At 48.2% G+C, this 26,549-nt stretch overlaps 1 protein-coding gene across 1 annotated transcript in view; it reads right to left on the reverse strand.

Moving 5' to 3' along the window:
* The window catches only part of SORL1 (sortilin related receptor 1), a gene marked incomplete at its 3' end in the record, with an annotated part of 156,975 nt that extends 135,930 nt beyond the window's left edge, over positions 1-21,045 (reverse strand). The window contains exons 1-2 of the mRNA XM_080707083.1: positions 20,710-21,045; positions 1,416-1,532 (exon numbers count right to left, since the gene is read on the reverse strand). Coding sequence (XP_080563209.1) covers positions 1,416-1,532; positions 20,710-20,994 — 402 coding nt within the window. The 5' untranslated portion in view covers positions 20,995-21,045. The remainder of the gene's footprint in view (positions 1-1,415; positions 1,533-20,709) is intronic.
* Between the last annotated feature and the right edge of the window lie 5,504 nt (positions 21,046-26,549).

A 26,549-nucleotide genomic window follows, 5' to 3' on the forward strand; every position in this document is an offset into this window, starting at 1 on the left:
AACTCAACCCACTATAAAACAGCTCTGGGGTCCCCTCCAGGGACCTCACTCTGCATACATCCAACCCAGAGAGCAGGTAGACAGACAAGGACCTTACAGAGACCAGGGCAACAAATAAGCTGGGTGTGGTGGCAAAAGGCTATATAGTCCCAGTATTTGGGAGGTTAAGACAAGAGGATCACAGATTTGAGACCAGCCCCAGAAACTTAGTGAGAACCATTTTAGAATAAACAATAAAAAGGGCTCTGGGTCTAGCTCAGAGGTAAAATGTCCCTCAGTTCAATCTCTAGCACCACCAAAAAAGAAAAAATTACAAGTATATCCTCAAAACTGATATGAAGTGACAGTAAATCCATCAGGTCTCTGGCCAGAGTGGGGTGTGACAGAGGCTCTTCAGCACACTGCTCTGTTCATGGCCTTACCCTTCCACCACGCAGACTCGACTAGGGCAGGGGCTGCTCTTCTGGCCCACAAGGGAAGCCTGGAATGCGGGCTACTTGGATGCCAGGGCCAGCTCTACCCTCTTATATATTTTACTTGGCCCACACAGTGTTTGCAAAACCTACGTATTAACTGGCAACTTGAAAGACTCAGCAGCTTCACATTCAAATTCAAACCTGGGGCTTCTCTTGGAAACTCAGAAGACCTGGCCACATCTACCCCTGCATTCTGCATGGCAACCAGTGCCCAGAGCTGATGAGCAATGGTCCCCAGAACTTCTCCATGCACCTCTCGCACAGACACCCAGGACCACTGCTGCATGCAAATTAAGACACAGGTCAATGTTTCTGAAAGCTATATCTCTATCCAGAGTGAGAAAAAGGCTATTGGCCACGCGGCCCACAGACCTCAAGAAAAATGGGAGAGGCCTTTTTATTTTCTTTTTGGATGTGAAAAGTGCTCTGAACCTTCAGGCAGCTTACCTCTTGTCCTTTACCTGCCTCGCCACTCACAGGCCTATGACTTTGATCTTGTGTCTGTCTACAAAGCACCTAATCTATTAAACATCATCAGTAGCCCGCTGAAAATTAAGGATAGGAGAGAATCTGTTTCAAGAGCTCGTCCAACTGGGGCGGGTCAGAAGACACTGGCACATGGGAAAGACCAAATAGATTCCATCCAGCCCGACCCCAGGACAGCCACTCTGCCAACAAACGCTCCTCTGGCACTTTGCTGAGATGGCAGAAGAATCCAGACCACCTATCACTCCATTAAAGCCAGCAAAAATCTGCTTGGAATGCTGAGTTCAGTAAACAAGGGATAAATCTGTTATTTCCCAGATTATCTTCCCTGTTATGAGATTCACCCCATCTATTCTCTAATTACACTTTTTTTTTCTAGCATGCAAATCCCAGAGGATCAGAAGGGGCATGTTGATGGCACCGCAAGATGCCCAAGGTAACATGAGTACTTACGTCACTGCTCTTGGGCCTGGCCAATGCCAGGCTGTCTCGGGCGAGGGCGACGATCACGTTGCTTTTCTCTCCAGCCCAGTGCACCACCATCTGATTGTGGGAATCATTCAGACTGACCTGGAAGAGATTGGCACAGGCATCAGGACCCATGGTGAGTGACAGCGTGCACATCCGCAAGCTGGGCTCACTCTTCTCTGTCACTAGGAAAGGACAGGATTCTGAGGCAGGAGGCAGCAGGCAGGCTCAGGCTGTTCCCATCACTGTGCAAACTCTGCCGGACTTCACTTCCCCAGGAACAGACACCACCAGGCCCCCCTGGTTACATTCAGTTACACTGTGGGTACAACTGGATTGCAGAAAAAATCTTTATAGGATCTCACTGGCATAACTAATCTTTTTGCTTAATTTTCACCTTCTGTGATGTTAATCTCCAGTTACTCTGATCCTTATTCTATATGAATGGCATGCACCTCTAAGACTCAACCAAAACACTGAAAACATCTCTTATTCAAAACCAAAAGCACCAGAGGCTGGAAAGGGTGGGGAGTGGGGATGGAGGAAGGCTAGCTAATGAATGCAGGGGTAAAGTTTCTAATGTTCTACAGCACTGTGGGATAACTATGGTTATCAACAATTAAGTGTGGATTTCAAAATAGCTAGTAGAGAAGATTGTGCATGGTCCCAATACAAAGAAATGATTAAGTGTCTGAGATGCTTGATATGCTAACTCAACTGCCTGGATATGCCAATTACCTGATTATTACACTCTGTTTATGTGTATTAATATCACGGTGTACCCAATAAATACATCATGTGTTGATAAAAAGTTAAAAAGAAAGCTGGGCATGGTAGCACATGCTTATAATCCCAGTACTTGGGAGGCTGAGACAGGAGGATCATGGTTCGCAGCCAGCCTCAGCTACTTAGTGAGGCCCTCTACAACTTAATGAGACCCTGTTTCAAAATAAAGATAATAAAAATTAGGACTGGGGGTATAGTTCAGAGGTAGAATGCCCCTGGGTTCCATCCTCAGTACTGAAAAAAAAAAAAAGTTAAAAAGAGCCGGGAGTGGTAGCGCACACTTGTAATCCCAGCATTCAGGAGGCTGAGACTAGAGGATCGCAGTTCACAGATAGCCTCAGCTACATAATGAGGCCCTCTGCAACTTAGTGAGACCCTCTTTCAAAATAGAGAATAAAATATAGGGTAGGAGGTGTAGCTCAGAGGTCGAATGTCTCTGAGTTCCATCCCCAGACCCACAAAAATAACAATTAAAAAGAAATATATAATATATAATAATTATATATATATATAATCCATAGTCAAGAAAGACCACATGCTCTTCAAACCTCTGCCAAAACCACTGTTCCCTCTGGCCTGGGGGGCATCATTATTTATCTTCAGCTTATAGTGAGAAATGAGAGGAAGGCTTCATTGTGAAGTTTCTTGAAATTTATGTTTGAAGTACCTCAAGTAAGGAAATTTTTCCCAGAACTCAACCAAAATGATCTTTGGATTAATGATAACAGTAGTTCCCAGGCTTTTGATTTTGTAAACCATAAAACAAAAAATAGATTAGGTAGGCCAACAGAGGACTGGGTGGCACCTTCTATTTTGCAGGTGAAAATATTAACCAAAACATAGCTCAACTGGCTACTCTTCAACCTGCTTCCTCTGCCTCCTAAGGACATGGCGGGCCCTTGCCCAGGCTGCCTGGCAGCAAGCTGTGGCCATGGGACCAAGTTTTGGGCAAAGAACTGTGAGAAGTCATCCTCAAGCCCACGCACAGTCCTGTGTTCTCCCCATCTGTGGACTGCATTCAGAGGACCCCAAAGTCTGGAGAGCACTGCTCCGGGTCAGAAGGACCCAGGTCTCTGACACCCACCCTGAACCTCTCATGACTAGGAGATAAACTACAATCCTGAGTTCTGCAGACTCATCTGTTAAAACTGAGGAAAGATAACTTCCAAATACAAAACCGTTCTCTTAGATCACTGTTCATGGCCTCTAACTGTGCTGCCGTGGCTCTTCTTTTCTCAGCCTTTCTGCCGATGGCTGTACCACCAGGAACACCCCTGATCTCTTCTTTCACTGTGTGCTGATGGGCACCATCAGTTCCAAGGCTGGCATTTCAGAACAGCTGAGCTAAACATTTTGCCAACCTGTGTGGACAGAAAACCATTGAAGATGCTAAGGAAACTTCCAGAAGCAGAGCCAGAAACCTGTGCCGACCCTCTGGCTGAGCAACGTCCAGGATAAGCCTGTTCTACCATCCACCTTGCCTATATCAGGCACGCAGGGAAGGAAATCAAGTTTGAGAGACTCAGAGGTACTTTGCAGAGTATATCCTGGACAGCCCACCTGTCCCTCCACCAATTCTTGGACTAATGAAAGTTCAAGCCTGGGCTATCTGCCCTTAAAGATGTCTTATCTGGGCTCTGCAGCAGAAAACCCTCCCCTCCCCACGGCTCCTTCCTCCCTTCTTCCCTTCCTTCCCCCACACCCTAAATTTCCTCACCCACTCTGTGGGGTACTCTCAGATGTCACAGGGGGAAGAGAAGCACCTAGGCCACAAACTTGGCAGCCAGATCAACCAAGGAGCTAATCCGTAACGACTCTGCTTTGGGTTTTAAGCACCTGCATCTAATTTGATCCAGGATCCAAATTCTTTAGAAAGGCACTTGAAATGAGACCTATTTAAAGAAAGAGACCCTTGATATTTTTTTAGGAAAAAAATGTCATTCTAAAATACCATTACTCATTCAAGTCCAGGCATGCGTCAAGTGCAAATACAAAATAAAAATAAATGACCTAACCCGGAATGCTACAGGCAGAAAACAGCTGTAGGACTCTCCCCCAGCCACCTCAGGCTTCCTCCAATCCTCCCCTTCTCTCCCTCTCCTTCCAGCCCAAGAGTCTGGAAAGAATAGGGAAGCATCTGTGGATGAGAAGCCCACCAAGCCTAGACACCCTGGAAATTCAAGCTAAAGTCAGCTCCCCTACAATGCCACCTTTTGGAGCCAGAGAGGAATGGAAGCAGGACTATGCAAATGTCAATGCAATAAAGGATCAGGAGCCTACAAGAACCACACGAGTTCACCCAGGGTCTGGGATAAAAAAGTCCTTCAACGTTCAGCCTGGGCATCCTCAAAGACCCCATCAAAGGCTCCCCTGGCAGGCAACAATCAGACCATGCTTTGAACAGAATACAAAGCTTCCAGTGAGCCGAGCGGGGAAGAGGACTGAAAACAACTTGCTGAAGTCTTTCTGCACAGAAGACATGGGACTTACGAGACCACCATCACCTGATCCTAAGAGACAAGGAATGAGATGGGCACAGAATGCAAGCATCAAAACATCGAAGGGTTTTTACAAAGTCTCCAGAAGGCAGGCCTGGGGAGCTGCCTATTTAAAAAAAATAAAAAGCTTCTTCTATCAGATGTCCTTCTGGTCCTCAGAACAGACTGTAGAAGAGCGAGCAGCCAGTGAAGGGAAGAACTGAAATCCCTGGCAACAAGATCCACTCCAGGACCACAGGCCTCACACAACTCCTCCACTTCTTGGTGTGGTTCATCTGGGTCAGGAGAATGACTCCCTGGAGTCAGGGCGGTCCCCATGGCAGCCCAAGTGCAATGCCCATGGCCAGAATCAGCGGAGGAAGCCACGAAGCCACAGGCCCAGGGAGCTGGCAGGTAGGCTGGGAGGCTAGATATTTTGTCAAGGTCAAACATGCAGTCTCCTCTCTGGCCTATCCCTGCAAAGAAAGGCAGGGAGAATCCTCTATGCAGGTGTCCCTGCTAACTATCCAGGGTGTGTGACCAAGAACCCAGCCTTCCAGGGCAGCCCCAGCAACCAAGAACAGCCCATTGGCCGCCACGCGGAATCCCTCTCCTTCAGTGGGGGGGGATGTCTTTTTCCTCCCCACAATCGCCAGCCCCCGCCACTTGCCCTGCAGAGTAGCTGCAGGCTTCTAGATTTCTCAAGCCAGCCTCTCCTCCGCGGGTCCCAGCTGTCACCAGCCTGGGAGGAGTGGGAGTGTGGCTTCTGCAGGAACAACCTCAATGTGTTCACAACCCCTTGGGCCTGAAGGCCGTCCTCGCCCTTGTCTGGACAACCTGATAAATGAGCCACAGTTAATTGGAGTTATAAAGGTGGCAGGAGGGACCCAAGTGCCTCCCCTCAGAAGACAAACAGAAAAATGGCACACCAGGGACCCCCTGAAGAGAAACAGCAGGAGCCATACACAGCATCCGGGCAGTGGTGGCCTCTTCCTCCCAGCACAGGTGGTTAGGATAATCCCAGAGGTCATGGGACCCAGGATTAGCGACATCACCTGCAAGGTCCCACCTGTTCCTACTGGTGGAAAAGCCCCTGGATGCAGCCTGGGAGCTGGTGTTTTTAAAAGACCCAGGTGTCTCCAGCCAAGTCTACTGGGGAATCTAGTCCACCCCCGGCCTTCAGGCAGGCCTGAGTCTAAATGATCAGCTAGCAAGACTCATTCTTTTTTTTTTTTTTAATTAAGGGGGGGGGTCTGTCTTGGGGGATTTGGTGTGGTTAAGACTCTACGTCAAAATGATATAAAAATGATACATGCTTTAATGTGCATGAATCTCGAAAACAATATGCTAAGTGAAGAAGGCAAACACGAAGGTCACATATTGCATGACTGCATTTATATGAGGTACCCAGGAGGGAGAGGTAAATCCACGGAGACAGAAAGCAGATTAGTGGTTGCCAGGGGTTGGGGGGAGAGGAGAGGAGGGTGGAACTGTAAGGTTTTTTCACTGGGAGTGATGAAAATATTTTAGAACCAGACAGAGCTGGCGGTTGCACAGCATGTGAATTACTAAAGGACTCGTTCTCTTTAAAATGGTTAATTCACGTACATTTCATCTATTTTTTTAAGCGCCTCTATGACCCAGGTAGAACCCTATTCTTCCCCAGTGCGGATCCAGTACCTCGGAGCTCCCACTCTCCAGTGCTGCTTTCGTTTCGTGTCATCTCCAGCCCTCCTACTAGCAGACTCTGCAGCTAGCATGAGTCACAGAGGAGGCAGGCTGGGGATTGGGTCCCTGGCCAAAGCAATCCTTCAGAGCGCTGTCAGCGTCCTCCGCAGCATCCGCACAAGCCGCCCTGTCCCCAGATGCAGCGCTGGCCGCAGGCTCCAGCTGGTGTGTGTCCATAGCCAGCTCCCCCTCCTGGCCACCCACACACTGACACACCTATCGCCCCCAGCCCGCATTGCCTCTCAGTCCCCGGCACCCTGGAGATCCGAAGAGGTGATCCAGAGGAGGAGGGAGAATCTGCAGCCCCCCAATCCTCCAGTTTGGGGTAGTTATAAATAGAGGTATCCAATGCTTATTGTATGAAGGCGCTCATTACTCATGCGTTTGCCTTCCAATGAAAGTATGCACTGGGGTCTACTAGGCACCAGGCCCCCCACAGTCCTTACCTGTGAGAATGCGCACAGCACCTCTAGAGAAGACGAGGGTTGCAAGTCTGATTCAACCCTGAGAATTCCCAGTAAAACCGGCACCCTATGGTGGTTGACGCTTATTCAGGAGGACGGGGCCATCACTGGAACGGGTCATACATATTCTCTCCATTCATTTTTTGTGCGATCGCGTCTTTCACGCTGGTCAAACCCAAAGCTCGGGATGTCCTGGGCACACACAGCCTGTCCTCCCTTTTCCCAACAGACTCTTCCCAGAGCACAGTAAAAAGCACCACAAACTAGGCAGCCTGGTGTGTTTCTCTGCTTCACTCTCAGTGAAATACAAAGAAGGATTTTTTTAAATCCTACAATGAAGTATAAAACAAATATCCTGTCCTTCAACTCCCAGGACAGAGGCAGCGGCTAGATCCCTGGAACCCTATGATATGATGGGGCCTACAGACACAAAGACATGCTCCCGAGGACCAACAACAAGGCTTCCTCAAACCCTGCGACCTAGATGCAAGGTATGCAAACTGCCTCCCCGCGTCCCCTTTCCAGACTCATCTCACTATATTTAGAAACCTCATTACCTTTCCGGACTCACCTCCACCTCCGGAGAGCCGCAATCTAGTTGGTGGATGCTCCTACGGAAGCCCCGCTCACACGCAGGATCTGGAATCGCAGCATGCTCTCTTGACTGCAGCATGGGCTCAGGATACTTCCTTTACCCATGGAAACCATGAACACCTTTGCTGGCAAATCCACACTGCCCATTTTACAGATCAAGTAAGCAAAGGGCGGGATGACTCTGTACTAAGTACTAAACTGTAGCACTTCATTCAATGGAGATACACACACACACACACACACACACACACACACACACACACCTTCTCCTTTTTACCAAAAGGATGACAACCATATTCTCACTAGCTCGAGATATCAGTTCAGAGAGACTGATTCATTGCTAGCTGCTCCTTAAGGGGCAGGCGGACCCTACCCAGTCTTTACTGCCACGAGCCACTCCCTCCAGGTGAACCATTGTCACTGACACTGACAATGTCAGAAGGAGCCTGTGAAAAAACTGCCAGAAACCTGGAGATCGCCCCTTCATTTGCCAGTGGATGAGAAAAAGAAGAAAACCCCAGTGCCAGAGACCATCTACGCTCTCGGCTACTTTGCTGACGAGGCCCAGCTCAGAGAAAGATGTAGAGGTGGTATTCCATGCTGCCTTAGAACACGGCCGGGTGCAGGGCACACACGTCCTCGGTGATGTGAAGCGGCTACTGAGCACCTAAGCCCAGGCCCTTCTCCTTCCGTGAGGACCCTCCAGGAGCTCAGAGCTGCTTTGTGAGCCCGTAGGAGGCTCCAGTTCACCCACTTCCCCTGGCTCTCCAGTTTGGTCCTGTAGCTTCTCCATAAATAGCTCCTCCATTCATCCAGTAAATATGTATTCAGCACTTACTATAAACCAGGTGCTATGCTAGGTGTTAGGAAAACAGCAAAGCTGCTAGGTCCTGCCTCCTGACCCATAAATTAGCAGCGGAAATAAGCATTCAACGAGAAATCCAATGAATAATGATTAAATTCCCGTTGTTAAACAGGGGACCTGATTTCACTGGGGGAGTGACACTGCACAGAGAGAAGACAGGACCCAGGCTATGAGAGGTGCAGAGGAGGAGTCGGCTGGAGAGCTGGCGCAGCACAGAAGCCCCCACTCGGGAGAGAAGAGCAAGTGCCAGGAAAGAGAAATGCCCCAGGTGTGACATGCTGCGTCTGCAAAGCTACAAGAGCTGGGTGAAGCGGCACGCACCTGTAATCCCAATATTTGGGAGGCTGGGAAAGGAGAATCACAGATTTGAGGCCAGCCTCAGCAATTTAGTGAGACCCTCAGCAACTTAGCCCCTGTTTCAAAATAAAAAATAAAACATAGCTTTGAGTGTAACTCAGAGGTAGAATGCCCCTGGGTTCAGTCCCCATAAAGAAAGGAAGGAAGCCGGACACAGTAGTGTACACCTGTTAATCCCAGTACTTGGGAGGCTGAGACAAGAGGATGACAGGTTCACAGCCAGCCTTAGCAACTTAATGAGGCTACCGGCAACTTAGCAATACCCTGTTTCAAAATAAAAAGTAAAATAGGACTGGGGGGTGTAGCTCAGAGGTGGAATGCCCCTGAGTTCAATCCCTAGCTGAAAGGAAGGAAGGAAGGAAGGAAGGAAGGAAGGAAGAAGTAGAGGGGAGAAGAACAGCGTAGTCCAGGGAGCCTGGGAGAGGGTGGGATTACATGAGACTCTGGTTTAAAATGATGTCCCATCCAATAACAAAATGGGCAAATGAACTAAACAGACACTTCACAAAAGAAGAAATTCAAACGGCCAATAAATGCATGAAAAAATGCTCAACATCACTGGCAATCAGAGAGATGCAAATCAAACCTACCCTGAGATTTCACCTAACTCCAACTAGAATGGCCATCATTCAAAACACAAACAACAACAGATGCTGGCGAGGATGTGGAGAAGTGGGAACTCTAAGACATTGTTGGTGGGATTGCAAATTAGTGCAACCACTTTGGAAAACAGTATGGAGAATCCTCAGAAGAATGGGAACAAATCTTCCATTTGATCCAGCAATACCACTTCTGGGTATCTACCCAAAAGATAGGAAACCAAACTACCAAACTAATGCATGTGCATCTATGTTCATAGCTGCACAATTCACCATAGCCAAACCATGGAACCAGCCAAGATGTCCATCAACAGATGAATGGATTACAAAACTGTGGGATATGTACACAATGGAATTTTACTCAGCCATTAAAAAAAAAACTCAATTACATCATTTTCAGGGAAATGGATGGAACTGGAGGACATTATGCTAAGTGAGATTATCAGTCACAAAAAATAAGAAATCCGATGCTTTCCCTAATATGTGAGAGCTAGGGAGAAACGGGTCGTAGGAGGAACTCTAGATGAAAAAGGAAATCCTATAGAGGAGCAAACAAGACAACCTAAAGGAGGAGAAAGGGGGGGGAGATCTCTAAAGCACACAATGTACTTAAACATATCGAAGTCAATCATTGAGCAGAGCAAGGGAGGGAGGGACGGGGAGGGAATGGGGTGGGAATTGGGTAGGGGTTAAATCAGCGATGCGTACATGTTTGTACACACAAGTTTTTTACCCCAATATGATGTTTGAATATAATGCACCAATAAAAATATTTAAAAGAAAAAATAAATAAATAAAATGGGGTCCCGGATAGCTGGTTGGTGGGCCACGCTTGTAATCCCTGCACTTGGGAGGCTGAGTCAGGAGGATCACACAGGTTCGAAGCCAGCCTCAGCTACTGAGTGAGGCTCTCAGCTACTCAGTGAGACCCTGTTTCCAAATAAAATAGAAAATAGGTCTGGAAGCATAGCCCGGAGATAGAAAGCCCCTGGGTTCCACCCCCAGTACCACAAAAAAAAAAAAGGGGGTCCCAAAGAACAAGCGAACAGCTGGCAGCACATGTGCAGCGAGGGGGAGGGCTGGGGGAGTGGGTCTCCTGACTCACGGGCTCTCTGATCGCGTGGGTCCCTCAACTTTCTGAACCGCAGGTACCGATACTCATCTGTGAGGTGAGATGAACAGTCGCCCTTATCTTTCCAAGGTGGCAGCGCTGTGGTAGGAAGCAAGGGAGACAGACACAAGCCACCTTCAACGTCCACAAACATGTTTCTTCTCGTGTCTAAACGCTCTCTATGTGAACCTGGCCATTTTCCCTGGGATGACTCTTTTCTAACACTTTGCTCGCTAGAAAAGGGAACACATTTAAATACGGCATCCCAGGAGAGAAGCCACAAATAAGATTTAATGGAAGCCGGGCGTGGTGGCACAGGCCTCTCATCCTAGTATGTGGGAGGCTGAGACAGGAGGATTGTGGGTTTGAGGCCAGCCTCAGCAACAAAGAAACCCCCTCAGCAGCTTAGTGAGACCCTGTTGCAAATTTTTTAAAAAGGGCTGGGGGTATAGCTCAGAGGTAGCATGTCCCTGGGTTCCATCCCCAGTACCAAACAAACAAACAAAGATCATTGGAGAAGAGACAGCATGTCAACTCCCCACAACACAGCAATTTCTTGGCCCCGGGGCGGGCTCAGAGCACTTCTCCGCCTGCTGCCCAGCCCTCCGTCCACAGCTCTCTCTCTGACTCCCCACATCCACCCGAATGCTCCCCCAGTCACGCGAGGCCGGGTGTGTGCGTCACCTCCAGGCTCCGCCACACACCTCGCCAAATGCAGCACACCCGTGCACGGTTGACGGCAAGGGTTTTTTTTTAGACTACTCAGCGAGAGAATTTTAGGGAACTAAATACACACATGAGGTAAGCCGTGGGTACAGGGGCTCATGATACTCAGTTAACTGAGCACAGGTTTCAGTCGAGTCTGGTGAACGCTCCTGGCTTCACGAGGCGCTCATCCAGCTCGCCTCCTTCCCTGTTCCCTGAGATCCTGGGCAGCCCCGCAGGTCAGCCCTGGCCTTTCTTCTCAGGGCCCACTGCCATCTCACCAGCACCCTCTGTCCTTGTCTCTCTTCCTGAGAGTTACAAATGTCGTCAGGAGCCAGGCACATGGCACATGCCTATAATTCCAACCACTGGGAGGCTGAGACAGGAGGATCACAGGTTTGAGGCTAGCCTCAGCAACTTAGCGAGGCCCTCAAAACTTAGTGAGACCCTGTTTCAAAATAAAATAAAATAGAACCGGGTGTGGTGGCGCACGCTTGTAATCCCAGCATTCGGGAGGCTGAGAAAGGAGGATCATGGTTTGCAGACAGCCTCAGCTACTTAGTGAGGCCCTCCACAACTTAGTGAGACCCTGTTTCAAAAAAATAAAGAATATCCAGGCGTGGTGGCGCACACTTGTAATCTCAGCATTCGGGAGGCTGAGACCAGAGGATCTGGGTTCGCTGACAGCCTCAGCTACTTAGTGAGGCCCTTCCCAACTTAGTGAGACTCTGTTTCAAAATAAAGAATAAAAAATAGGACAGGGGGGTATAGCTCGGAGATCAAATGCCTCTGGGTTCCATCTCCAGACCCACAAAAAAAAAAAAAAAAAAAAAAAAAGCAGTAGACTGTCCCTGGGTTCCATCCTCAGTACTGAAAAATAAATAAAATGAAATGAAATAAATGCTGGGGGTGTAAGCTTAGAAGTAGAATGCTGGGGGTGTAGCTCAGAGGTAGAATGCCCCTGGATTCAATACTCAGTACCACAAAAAATAAATAAAATAGGGCTGGGGAATGTAGCCCACAGGCAGATTGCCCCTCTGGGATCAATGCCCAGTACAACAACAACAACAAAAAAAAAAAAAAAAAAAAAAGTCATCAGGACGCTATCCTCATCAGCACACCCCTGGCATATGTATGAAAATCCTGCCTGAGAACCACTCTTTGGGTCACACCCACATTTAAACTTCTTTCCATCCCCAGGTACTGGGAAAAGGTTTCTAGTCAACAGGCTAATCTCCTTCCTAAATAACTGAAACCCTATCAGTTACCTTCTTCTTTTTTTTTTTTTTTTTTTAGAAAAAAAGAGGAAGGGTAATAAATGGTACCTTGAGCCCTACAAGGCACAGAACACATCTGACATACGTACATCTTTTCATTGCCCTCGACTGCCACTCAGATTCGGTATATAATCACATCAGCCTGCCTTTCTGAGAATCCGTAGCTGTGTTTTTAATCTAATTCAGGGGACTGGAGATAAATCATCGTGAAGGGTCCCGATTTTCCAAGCCAAGAGCCTGCAGCAGCAGCAGCAATGGCGTGCTAAGTCAATGCAGGGGCTGGCAGCCTCCGGCCGGGGAGGGAAGGAGAGGGGAGGGGAGGGGAGGGGAGAGGAGGGGAAGGGAGGAGAGGGGAGGGGAGGGGAGGGAGGCTGGCAAGCAATGATGAAGACCACACGCCTCTATTGCCTCTATTGTTTGTCTTCGTGCCAGCCTGGAGGGTGGAAGGGATGAAAGACAGACCCAGCCCCATGGAAGTAAGTCACCAAGAACACAGGAAGCCAAGGGCGGGGCGGGGAGATGGCCCTGCTGTTAAGGCACTGTTTACATCTTTCAGTGCTTTGCAAAATAGAGTCTGCACAGCCTAGACACAATTGAGCTGTGCACACAGGGCCAGGACACAAGCAAAGCCACAGGGGCTGGTGTGGCCCTCGTGCACGGTTGTCCCTTCAGGCCTAAGTAGCTGATTCAAAGAAATAACCCTGCAGAGGCATCTCTCCGAGATGCCCACTGCTCCCACCATCCCCAGACGGTAGCAGCCCTACCTCAAAGAGTCACCATCTCCTGCCACTCAGCAGAAGCAGCCTCCAACACCTAGCTAGGGTTTAGACGAAGCCCTCACCTCCTGCTTCCACCCCCATTTTGTGATGCACATGTGTGCTCGCCTTTGCTCCAACTTACCTCTGGGGTAAAGCAGAAGTTGCCTAAAGCTGGAAAAAGGAAGCTTCCTGCGCATCGGGACGGCTGTGCTGGCTGTAGAGCAGCCAGGAACCACGTGTGGCTGCTTAGTAAACTTTAATTCATGAAGAGTAAGTGAAAAAAAATTCAGTGTTTCAGTCCAGTGCTCAATGGCCACACTGGACACACAGACATTGAAAGTCATCACTACGAAACGGCTATCAAACAGCCCTCTACCGGAGATCTGTCACAAGGCCAGGGAGAGCTTAGCAAGTAGCAGTAATATGGTGCTGTCATTGTTATCATTAAGAATTACCCAAGGCTGGGGGTTCAGCTCAGTGGTAAAACAAGTGCTCAGCATGGACAAAACTCTGGATCAGCCCCTAGCACCCCCCATAGATGTCTCCATCAACAAGTACTCAGTGAATAACCTAATTTTATCATTATTTTTTAGCTCACTATTATGGCTGTGGTTGCTAGGAAGTCCTATTTTCAGGGAAGCCATCCCAATATGCACAAAGCAGTCCTCATGTTTCAATTTAAAAACTGAGCATTTTGTCCCAAGACAGGGTGAGGCCCAAGCCTCGATCAGGACTAGCAGCCCACTCCATCTTTTGGGTTTCAGCCACTCCCATGGTAGAAGGCTACCCAGGCCACTTCTTCGAAGGCCCAAGGTTCACAGGTCGATAAACCAATAAATTAGGTCGAAATTAACTGTGGCTCATTTGAAACTGAGGGAAATTGATTTCTGCATGTACGTGGCTGGACTAAATATGCCATCCATCCGCCAGCAGATTCTGGCACACCTAGATAACGCATAGGAAGGCCTGTTCTCCTTAACAAAGAGAACCCCCAACCCCACACACATGGCCAGACCACCTCTGTCGAAATGCTAACCCCCAAATCCTCAGCCCAAAAGAGAGTAAGCGCTCCTTTACGGTCCATCACATTTATATCTAAGTAAGTGAAGGAAAGGTCAATGTAATGCCACAGTTTTAATACATGTCTATGCAGTTTCTACATCTGAATTGTGTGTGGCTGAATATTCTAAACTCCAAACAGGCTTTCCCTGAACACAATTATACCAGCCGCTTCCCATACCAGCAGCTCAAAGAATGCAAACTCATTTCAATATTCGCCAAAGCAAAATTTAATTAAGATGGTACAGTGATGCTTTAAAAAAAAAAAAGACCAAGTAAATAAATAGCAAATGCACATAAATTTTTGGAGGATTACCTGCTCTCCAGATTATTAGAATACCTCGTGTCCCTCTCTTACAGTGGACAGGACAGGGCTGGCTCCATCCATCTCACTCTGGGTCTAAACAATGGCACTTGAAAGATGGCTGTGATCTCTAAGGAGGAACAGGCTAAACTCTGCAAGGAAATATTCTTAGGATGTCCACCCTTTGCTTGGGGGTAATCACTGCTATTGGGATCTGCCTCATGAATCCCAGGCCTCAAAATAATTTATTAAGCATACTATTAACTTCATTTTACAGAATATAATAAAAACATTCTCCAAAAGAACCGAAGTTAACACTGAGACCCATGATCTCTATATTCTGATGTTCTCACAAACCTGGGCTCTAGTATCTAGGGAGCTGCTTGCCAATATCTCTCCAGGTTATGAGAGGGCTCCAAGAAGCTGCTCTTCTGGCCTGAAGAACCTTCAAACAGAAATGAGAAAGAGCTCTTCTTTTACTTGGCCTGGAGAAAAAAAATGCCCATCTATTTTATACTATGACACTTTAGGTAACACCTGACTATTCACTGTCATAATATCACAGATATATTTTAAAACTAAAGCAAATCTTCTTACTCACCATACAAGGGGCTACAGGTAACAGAAAGCCACTGATAACTCCAAGTCTATAATTTTACATACATAAAAGTTATATATGCGTGGGATATTTCTGGAAAGTTAGGCAGAAACCAACATTGGTTGCCAACTGAGTTGGATAAATGAACGCACTAGAGGAAAGAAAATTTACCTGTTATTACATATTACTTCATAAATTTTGTTTTGTAAACACCCATCAGCTACTGAAGGCTAAGTAAAAAACAGATCAGATGGCTTTTCATCTCATCCCCTGACTTACGGCTCTCACTGCTGTGGGTTTTTTCACAGTACTGGGGAATGAACTCAGGGACATTATACCATCGAGCTACACCCCCAGCCCTATTTTTTAATTCTTCTTTTTTTTTTTTTTTTTTTTTTTGGTGGTGGTACTGGGGTTCCTGGAAGCCCTTCTACCTCCAGGCTACACTCCCAGACCAATTTTATATTTTTTTATTTGGAAACAGGGTCTCTTAAACCAGCACGGCTGGCTTCGAACCTGCGCGATCCTCCTGTCTCTGCCTCCCAAGCGCAGGGATTACAAGCCAGCGCCACCACGCCCGACTTAATTCTTCATTTTGAAAAGGAGTCTTACTAAGTTGCAGAGGGCCTCACTAAGTAGCTAAGACTGGCCTCCAACCTGCAGTCTTCGCGTCTCAGCCTCCCAAGTACTGGGATAACAAGTGTGCGCTGCCACGCCCATAGGCTTGATCTCACTCTTCTAAATAGCCCCTTTCTCCGTCTCCTACACCTCTCAAGTATTCCTGCATCCTCCATGCCCCAAGGCAGGCAAACTCCAGACAGACTCAACAGTGGCCAGAGGCAGCGAAGGACCCAAGAGTTGCCAAAGGCAACCAGGAAGAGATTTTCAAGGTCACATCCTTTACTGAGCCAAGCCAAGATGCAAGCAAGCCCTCATCAAGGTCAAAGCCAACTCGAACCTGCAAACACTTGCTTCTCATCTTCGTTTGCAAGCACACAGGTCAGACGCCCTGACTTGAGAATCAACTAGCCAATTCTTTCCCTGAGTAAGCGTATCGTACAAGAATCTACTCAAAAGAGATCCAACGCCATACAATCTTCCACCATCAAAGGAGGCCCTTTGTACCCAGAGCCTTGTGCTGTAACAGACTCTTTATTTTCAGTCTCAAATCAGGACACAGAATACGCCCTGCCCTGTAAAATGCAGAAATGATGAAGAGAAAGCTTGTTGGAAGCAAAATAAACCTGTAAATCCTGCTGGGCTTTGCGCTTCGTTCCAAAGGATTTTTCCCCAAAACAATACCATTACCACAAACCAATATCACAGTCCTGAAAAGGAGGATTCTGCAAAAATAGAACCTTGCTCTCCATTCAAAATAGCTCCCAAATAGGCAAATTAGGGCTTCACTACACAAGGGCCGTGACATCTGCATCTCCACCACCCAAGGACCCACCTCACTCTCACTATCCACATGTGGGTCCTCCTAGTAAATAAATACCTTTTATATAACTTAAATGTGCTCCCTACCCTCCAGGCCTCCCCTCTAGCTGTGCAGTTGGTCTACAGACATTCACCAAGGGCCCCCTGCTGCCAGGGTCACGGAGGATGGATCTCTGCCCTCGAGGAGCAGTGGGGTGACGGGAGAGTTAAGTGATCCTAACACACAGGAGTAAAGTATCAGACCCAGGCTCAGAAGAGCTCTTCCCCCTGGAGACTGGGGGTACCTGAGGGCTCCTCCTTGGACACTGAAGAATAGAGTAGGATCTTCCAAGCAAGGAAAGGGGCAGGGGTCCTTTCAGACGGACAACAAAGCAAGAGTGGTGGCCGAGGCGTGGAACAAGTATGATGTCAGGAGGAACCCCCACACACACACCCTTCTTGGATTTGGCCTTTAAAAGAAAGGATTAGCCGGGCGTGGTGGCGCTTGTAATCCCAGCATTCAGGAGGCTGAGACCCGGAGGATGGAGGATCGGCGGACAGCCTCAGCTACTTAGTGAGGCCCTTTGCAACACAGTAACACAGTGAGACCCGGTTTCAAAATAAAGAATAAAAAATAGGGCAGGCAGGTGTAGCTCGGAGGTCAAATGCCCCTGGATTCCATCCCCAGACCCGCAAAAAATAAATAAATAAATAAATAAATAAATAAATGATTACTTTCTAAACTTTGAGCGTGGGCAGAAATGCCCTAACATCAAATAGAATGTTCATTTTAATTTTGTTAAGTGATCCTAACACACGGGAATAAGTATCAGACCCAGGCTCAAAAGAACTCCTCCCACTGGAGACTAGGGTACCCTGGGGGTAACTCCTTGGACACCGAACAATGGAGTAAGGTTTTTTGGTTGTTGGTGTTGGTGGTGCTATTGATTTCAGTCCTGGGAATTGAACCCAGGGGTATTCTAACTCCAAGCTACACCCCCAGCCCTACCTTTTTCTTTTTTTTCTTTTTTTTTTTTTTTTTTGGAGACAGGGTCTCACTAACTTATTGTATACTCAAATCTGCAATCCTCTTGTCTCAGCTTTCTAAGTACTGGGATTACAGATGTACACCACTGTGCGCAGAGGTTTTCATTATGACAAACACGCCTCTAAGTAATTGTGTCAGAAACCAGTCTCCCCACAGTGGAGAATCCAAGGAGGAATATGGGCCAAAGTAACCAAGCCTCATTTACCCACAGGGTAGAAGGCAAGGGGAAGAAGAGATATGAGCATCACCGCGGGCTTTCTCGGCCCAGTATACTCCACTACAAAAGCCTTTTCTCTTCTCCCTGAAGCTGACAGGTAGCCTTCCTAACATCTTCTTCCTCTAGCCAGCTTCTGCTTCCAGCCCTGATGGGTGCTACCAGGGAGTCTGCTTCGCCTCACTGAGGGCTGAAGGAAAGATCTGAACCCCCCCCACCCCACCCTTGCGGCTCCATCTCCAAGCCCACTAACACATCTCTGTGGAGCTGGAGCTGGTTCTGTTCTGTGACACGTCTACTGGTCCCCATCTGGGATACCGGCAGGCCTACAATCTGCTCTATCTCTTCTTTGAGTTCCAAGTCTCCCAAAAGCAGAGAAGAAATCTTATCCCTACTCCATCTACACCCCCACAGAACCATACTCCAGGCTGACTATACTGTCAGAAAACACTGCAGTTGCAGCTAGGCACGGTGGCACACAGCTGTCATCCCTAGGACTTGAAAGGCTAAGGCAGGAGGAAAATAGCAAGTTCAAGGCCAGCCTCAGCAACTCAGTGAGGGCTGGAGATGTAGTACAATGGTAGAGCCTTCCTAGAGAGGGAAGAAGGGAGGGAGAGAGGAGTAGGAGGAGGGAGGGAGAGGACACTGAAATTTATTAAGTTTAAAAGTTGAGGGGAGGGTTATAAAATTCCAAAATTATAGATTCCCAAATCTTCAATTTTATACATAAGATTATAAATTCACAAATTCACTAGCTTACTGCCCCCTTTTCAGGGGAAAAAAATGACTCAACATCCTTCTGGGTGCTCCACGGCCCCCTTATTTTTTATCTAACACCCCCAATTGTGCCTGAGGCTATAACCACCCCTTCTGGGTCAGTGCATCAACCCCTCACCCCCAGACCATGTTTCAAACTTAGGGAATCTAAGGTACACAGAATTCCTGGCTGAGAGCCGGTACCAGGAAGTTCTTCCTTCATTCTGACTCAGATCCTTAAGGATGCAGATATGTCACTTTTCATCAGCCTTGGGGCCAAGGGCAGAGTAAGGCAGCCACAGAGAAGGAAAAACACCGCCCTTGGTCCTCACTGTTCCCTGTGAATTCCCCACTGAGTTCCTCTGCTAGCTCTGCACCCTCCAACTGAACCAAACTCAGTCTGACTGGCCCAGAAACATAAGAGCTGAGGGTTTGGGGTCACTCCCAGTGAGAACAGAGTTCGTCTCTAACTTACCCGAACCTCCCCAGAGACTTTCACAAACCAAACCAAAGGGAAGACAGCACCTGTATGCATATTTTTGAGACCAGAAATCTCTGTTCACCAAAATTCCAGCTCAGTTGGCCCTGAGCCCTGGGAGGGAATGTCTCCCACCCCTCTCATTTCCGGCCCCCAGAGGTAGATGTGCTAGGAGACACAGTAAACTGGGAGCAACTATTAGTGCTCCCTGCCAGCCCAAGCTGGCATCCCTGTGCAGACCAAGGATGTTGCTGACATCTTTTCAACAATAGAAGAAAGAAGTTTTAGATGGTGGGAGATCTGGGCACAGGAGGAAGGAGCAGGTGGGCTCCATTACTTTCAGGCCCCTGGGCACACACTGGTGCCAAGGGGCTGAAGGTCGGTAGACATGAACTGCTCTGCCCACTCCCCACCGCCCTTGCATCTTTAGAGCCATATATATTCTATTTTATCATGGTTTTTAAGAAGCGTTGTATAAGACCAGGTGACTCCCATCCCCCAAAGGTCAGTGAAACAATGCAGACAGAAACTAGAGGACTAGCGACCCTTCCGGTGTGACCTTGGACTAGTCACTGTGCGTTCCCAGCTAGAGTTCCTTCACCAAGAAAACAGGGTGACATGGCTGATAGGGTTCTTCAGGGCTCCAGGGACTTGAACATTTATGTATTTCCTGAAGGAAGACTTGGCTAAGGTCAGATCAGTGAAGAAGGGCAGGACTCAGGCGGATCTCTTAATTTCCTACTTTACAAGGTAACAGTTTGACTCTGGGAATCATGTGTGCTGCTTACCATCTCTACAGACCCCACCTCTTCTCCACCACCAACCTTCAAGAGCATGCTGATGCCCATCTTAACCCGGGGATCGGGAATTTCAAGAGGCAGCCAGCCAGGCAAATAATTAATTCTGCCAATACTCATACTAACCTACAAACTGGGTTTGCAGTTCACAGCTGTTAAATGCAGCCATTGAAGTTGAATTAATGTTACTTATAATCTAACAGACCCATTGCCTGGATAGAAATAAATCACTTATTGAATAATAATGCCTAGTAAATTCCCCGCAGTCTTTTCAAAACCCCACGTGACACAGGGATATCACTGTTCAAAACAGTCATTATCTTGAGGGGGTGGGAGGGTTGAACCTCACACCCCCACAAAAATAAAAAGCAAAACATCCAGTCTTGCACACACCCCTTCTCACGAGGACGCAAGGTCAGTCCCCAAGATGTCAGGTGTGCCCATCTTTACTGGGGCTCACCGTGGTAAGCGTGGGCCCTCCGCCCGCCGCGCTGGGTAAGTACACTACAACTGCAGAGCGCTCGGCTCCGCTGCCAGCTGAGCTCACGGAGGAAAGCCGGCGCTCTGTCCAGATGTGAAAATGGAGCAGCCCTCCATACCTGCCGGAAACTACACATCGGTCCGCACGCACCCTGGGAAACATGCCCTGCCTCCTGCGAAGCACCTGGAACGTGTTTGCTCAAATCGACAGGAAGAAGGAAAGATCAATGAGATCCAAGCGCTGACGGTTGTACTCATGCGATGGGCGGAAAAAAAAAAAAAAACAAATGCGAGCCGGGAAGTCCGGCGGCGCCCGCACCTAGGAGGCGCCCGCAGAGGATGGATGCGGGGGTGAGGAAGTGCGGGAGGAAGGGGCTGCGGGCGCTGGGTCGCAGAACGGCTCACCTGTCCGTACACCTGGATGGGCTGGGGCTGCAGGGCAGCGCTCCGCCGCGTCCGGAGCGGCTTCGGGTCCGGCGGACCGGCTCCCCGGGCATCCCCGCGCGCCCACCGCCGCAGCTCGCGCGGGCCGCCCCGCACCGCCGCGAAGCCCCGGTCCTGGGGCAAGGGCGTGTGGCCGCCGTGCAGCGTCCGCGCCCAGCCCCCGCACAGAGCCCCGGGCGGCAGCAGCGCGAGCAGAGCGAAGAGGACCGGGAGTCGCGACTCCCTCCTGCTGCTCCGTGTCGCCATGTTCGGGCGATCGCGGCTGCAGGTGGCGCCGCCGCCAGGAGAGAATGTGCAGCGCGAGCCGGACGCGGCGGCCGGGGCTGCTCCCGGGGCTCGGGCCGCCCGCTGCGCCGAGCCCGCGCCCGCCCGCGCCGTCACGTGCGCCCCCCCCCGCGCAGCGGCGGGGAAACCAAGGCAGCGCGCGCGCCCCCGCGCGTCGGGACCCCGACGCGCGCGCCCCGAGCTCCTCCCTGTGCAATTAAGAGTTTGCGCGGGGCTCGCAGGCTTTTTCCGGAGTTCCCCTGCCCCCTTTGCCGGGTCGCGAGGTCGCCCTAAAGCGTCTCCTTTTCAAGATTGTGCAGCCCCTGTCTCCCGCGTGCGACACCCTCCCCGGCCAGGCCTCACGCCCACCCCCTAGGGAGAGCTGAGAGATTATGAATCAGCTCGGTGAACAGCACCGGCCAAGGCGTCTGCATGAACCCGCCCCATTGTAAAACGCATTTAGGCGCAACTACTCCGGGCGGGCACCGAAACTTGTCTGAAATGGCCACAGCTTGAAACTACCCTTGATCAGGTTAAAGTGCCCAAGCTCAGTGAACGTGCACAGAGGCAGTAAAATAAATAAATAAATAAATAAATAAATAAATAAATAAATAAATAAATAAATAAAGGCTCATCTACAAGGAACTCCGCCAAACCTGGTCAATCACATGTTAATGCACGCTTGAATGCCCGTGCACGCCCCGGGGCCCCAGCAGGGCGGCTTGTTTGTGATCCCTGCAAGGTGACCAGGTGCTGAGCTACTCCACCTGAGCCTTAAAGGTCCTGCGCCCACAGCCAGCACTGCTGGTCCAGACTTGCGGGTGGTAGGCACCCAAAGAGGAGGGAGGATGCGCTCTAGATGAACTCTAAATTTAGCCTGAAAAGGCTGAGTCTCTGAACCAGGAGGAGAATAAAGGTTTTGTGGTTGGAAGGCTGACAGGCACACTCAAGGGGGGATTTTTTTTGGTGGGGGGGGGGAGTGGGAGCAGCTACGGTTATTTACTGTAGCGGTTATTTACTGTAGCCTCCGTCCGTAGCCTCCTCTAATCACTTTTTTTTTCCTGCTGTGGACTTAGGTTATTGAAAAGACTAAGTGCTGAAGGCAAGACTACTTCTGTAGTTGCTTCAAAGCCATTGGTTTTGAGGAAGGAAGGGCTGCTCCTCTTTCACAAGCCCTAGATTCAGTGCCCTGATCACTTGAGTTCTTTCTGGGTTAACTTAGCCCCTACCCTCTACCCCTACCCAGTACTACCACTGACAACCTGCCGGAACATGGGGTATGGTTTGAATATGCCTTGTCACTTCTGGAAGCATGTTGAAATTTGATCGCCATTGTGGTGGTATCGGGGGCGATGAGACCATTAAGAGGAATTCATGCTTTCTCTCTCTCTCTCTCTCTCTCTCTCTCTCTCTCTCTCTCTCTCTCTCTCTCTCTCTTCCTCTCTCTCTCTCTCTCTCTCTCTCTCTCTCTCTCTCTCTCTCTCTCTTTTTTTTTTTTTTTTTTTTTTTACCAGAGTGGGTTTGTTCCCCTGAGAGCAGTTGGTTATAAAGCAAGGCCGCCCCTCATGTCTGTCTCATCCAACGCTCCTGCTTTTCCTTCTGCTTTCTGGCATGAGTTGAAGCCACATGAAATTGTTACTAGAAGCTGAACCAGTGAAGTATTCTTGGATTTCCCAGCTTCTCTAGAAGATATGAGATAAACTTATTTTTTTATAAATTACCCAGTTTCCAGTATTCTAACACATGAAAATGGACCAAGACAGAGGGCCAACCCTGGCTCACCTCCCTAAACCCAGCTTTCTACCACCGAATGCCAGGCTTGCTGCAGACCTCAGCCTCAGTTTGTGCAGTCTCCCGCCTCCTCTACCTCTGCTTCTCTCCCCCAGTCCGATGCATGCTGTCTTTCTGCTCATCTCTACGTAATTACAGATCCATCTGGTTTTCCCCATCAAGCCACCAAACTACTGCCACCTCCTGCTGTTCTTTTAGACCCCCAATCCCTGGTCAGTATCAGCAGCAGAGAGCACCCAGGAATCTACTGAGACCAGCAGCAGAGACACCTCTAGCCCTGTTAAGCCTAAAAGGGAAAAATCAAGGGAACCAGCTAGTGTTCAGACGCACTGTAGATGATTCAACTATCGTTTTTCCTAAGACATATTTAATGAGAGCCTCCTCTTCAAGAGCAACTATGGAAGTACCCACAGAAAGCAGACGTGTGTCTCCTAAGTGTGGATTTAAAGATAAAGACTGGTTTGCCCACACAAAATGACCAGCTTGACGTTCAAATGGTGATTTGTTTGGAAGGATTAGTTGGGCACAGCCAGCTTCTTGTTCCTTTTGACCTGATTTGCAATGTAAATGGAAAACTGGTAAGAATGCTCAAACATGGTTAATTTACTCCTTGCAAGCCTTCCTCTGTAACCATTGCCTACACCCCAAGCCATTCTCAGGTGGATAATCAGCAATGGACGAGCCTATGCTATATAACTACAGGGCCCAGTAGAAAGCTTGTTGAATATAAAGTAGAAGGCCCAACTTTCTAGCCATGAGAAAGGAGCTAAATGAACCCCTGGGAGCTTCAGTTTCCCATCTGTAAAATAAGAATTTTAATCCCCACCCATCTCACAGGACAGTTAAGATGAGCTCATGTGTATAAATAGCTGTGCGAATTATAAAGACCCCCCAGAAAAGCCAATGGTCTTCCTGTGGATGTGCATGTGGCATTAGGACATGGAAACTAGTCCGGGCGCAGCTACTAAGTTTCTGCATGATTTTCATCCAGATCCAAGAGATCCTTCAGATCTGATCATCCCAGCTTCAAAACCAACCTTTAGCTGCTGGTGGTGGCACACTTGTAATCCCAGTGCTTGAGAGGCTGAGACAGGAGGATCGCAAGTTCATGGCTAGCCTCAGCTACTTAGTGAGGCCCTTGACAACTTAGTGAGACGCTGTTTCAAAGTAAAGTATAAATATAGGACTGGGATGTTGCTCAGAGGTAAAATGCTCCTGGGTTCAATCCCCAGCTCTGAAAAAAAAAAAAAATTAACCTTTAGCTGTAAACAAAGTGCCCCTTCCTCTCTACCTCCAAAATAACATCCAAGTTGGGATAGGGATGGAGACAGAGGGGGCAATACCTCAGCCCCCTGCACCCAACTTGCATGACCCTCCACTGATGCTATGTAACATAATGCAAAAATCTACATGTATGGTGTGTCTGTGTGTTCACACGTGCACCGGTGTGCACATGCATGCCTACATGTCTGAGTATGCAGGGGATTGAACCCCAGATTGAATGCTGGGCAAGGGCTGTACCAGTAAGCCAGATCCCTAGCCCAACATGCGTATTAGCTTAATGGCAGACTCACAAATGTGTACGAAAAAGTCTTGAGCTGGGCATGGTGGCGCACGCTTGTAATCCCAGCATTCGGGAGGCTGAGACCAGAGGATGGCGGCTCACGGACAGCCTCAGCTACTTACTGAGGCCCTCTGCAACTCAGTGAGACCTGGTTTCAAAATAAAGAATAAAAATTAGGGCAGGGGGTGTATCTTGGAGGTTGAATGCCCCTGGGTTCTATCCCCAGGCCCTCAGGGGAAAACAAAAAACAAAAAACAAAAAAAAAACCAACAATAAAAAGTCTTGAGCCTATGGTCAGTCTTGAAACTGCCCTCCTCTGTCCCTCTGCCCATTCTTGGCTTTCCTAAGCTAGAGCTAAAAATGGGTCTAGAAAAAAAATTTATAGAGGTCGTGGCATGCCACATTTTTATCCAGATGGAGTCACATTTACTAGCAATAAAGATAGCCACAAGGAGAAAAAGGAAAAATCCCCAAAACCTAATTTCTCACTTGGTCACCTTCCCATATGCTTGTCCTCCTCCTGGCCCCATGCCTGGCCAAACTTCTCTTTATCCTTCACTTCTCAGAGAGAGCTTCTCCAGTGCCTAGGCAAGGTTGCATTCCTTGCTCTAAGGCTCTATGCCCTGCATGTAGCATTAGAAGCCTCCCCTTTGGTCACACTACTGAACTCCATCTTCCTCTTAAATTACAAGCAGCAGCAGCAGAACACCAGTCTATCTTGGTTGTTTCTATGTTCCTAGTGCCCGGGACCTTCCTGGCACAGAGTTAGTGCTCATTGATATTTATAGAATGCACAGGAACAGAGGGAAATATCCTTTAATTTTTGAGTCTATAAAATAAAGCAACAATAAATTAACAGGAAACAAGATATACAAATTCATTATGTGTACCTGTGCACAACAGCTGTCTAAAAGATGAGTCTCAAAGAAGGGTCAGAGGGTTGGAATTTATATAACATCCTAAACTTCAGAAAGGAATAGGAACTTGGATTCCTGGGAGGAGGCTATGGGAGGGCAAGGGGAGGGAATGAATGACAAAGATATATTGTAACATTCCTGGGAAGAGGTGATATTGACCTGTAAGTCTTTCCTGTGAGTTAAGCTCCTTTTAGTGAGATGTTAGAGAGAGGGTTCAAGACAATTTGCACTCTAAGAAACTTTTCTTACTCAGATATGAGAACTTCAAAGAAAGCCTCTTCCTGCACTTCTAGAAAGAACGTTTGAGGTTAATGAGACCTTCTTTCAGCCGGTGTGGTGGTGCACACTTGTAATCCCAGTACTTGGGAGGCTGAGACAGGAGGATCATGGTTCACAGTCAGCCTCAGCTACTTAGTGAGGCCCTCCGCAACTTAGTGAGACCCTGTTTCAAAATAAGGAATAAAAAAATCAGACTGGGAGTGTAGCTCAGAGGTAGAATACCTTGGGTCCAATCCCAAGCAACACACACACACACACACACACACACACAGTGAAACCACCTTCTTTCTCTGTCTATGATGCTATGATGCAGGGTACATACCAAAGTTGGGGAATTCAGTTTCTGATCTTCAATAAATGCATAGGTATGACTGACAAGAAGAGGTGACACCCTCCTTTACCTTGGTGGCGAAAGTCTGTTAAAGGGCTGGTATAGATGAATCGCATCTTTTTTCCCCACCATCTGCTCCCCACTACTCTTTCTCCAAAGCTGGCCTCTCTGAGTCACCGTGAAACAGAATTACTAAAGCAGAAACAAACCCTTTCACAATTGGGGCAGTGCACTTCATTCTCTCTTCCATATAACTTAAGCCCAGTAACTACCACTTACCTCATCAGACAGGATAGACTAGAAATACCCTCCTTCCCTCAAAATAAAGAAAGACAAAAAAACCCTTTCTCTTGTTGATGCCAAAGAAAACCGAGCTAAGGCAAAGTCTATGATAATTGATAAGATTTAAAATACAGATGCCCCAAGAACATAGAACAAGTAACTCATATTCTCACTCTTGAATAAATTAAATTCAAAAAGGAATTTCCGGAAATAGCAATAACACACTTTTGCATAGCAGTAATTTAAATTTGCATAACATTATAACAGCATTATCTATCGTATTTCATCTCCCAAACAACCCTTTGAAGTAATCCAAAACAGGCATTATTTCCACTTCTATTACCAGACCCAGATCTGGGCTGCCCACCACTCT

The sequence above is a fragment of the Muscardinus avellanarius genome, assembly GCF_963383645.1.
Source record: "Muscardinus avellanarius genome assembly, chromosome: 1".
NCBI classification, from domain to species: domain Eukaryota; kingdom Metazoa; phylum Chordata; class Mammalia; order Rodentia; family Gliridae; genus Muscardinus; species Muscardinus avellanarius.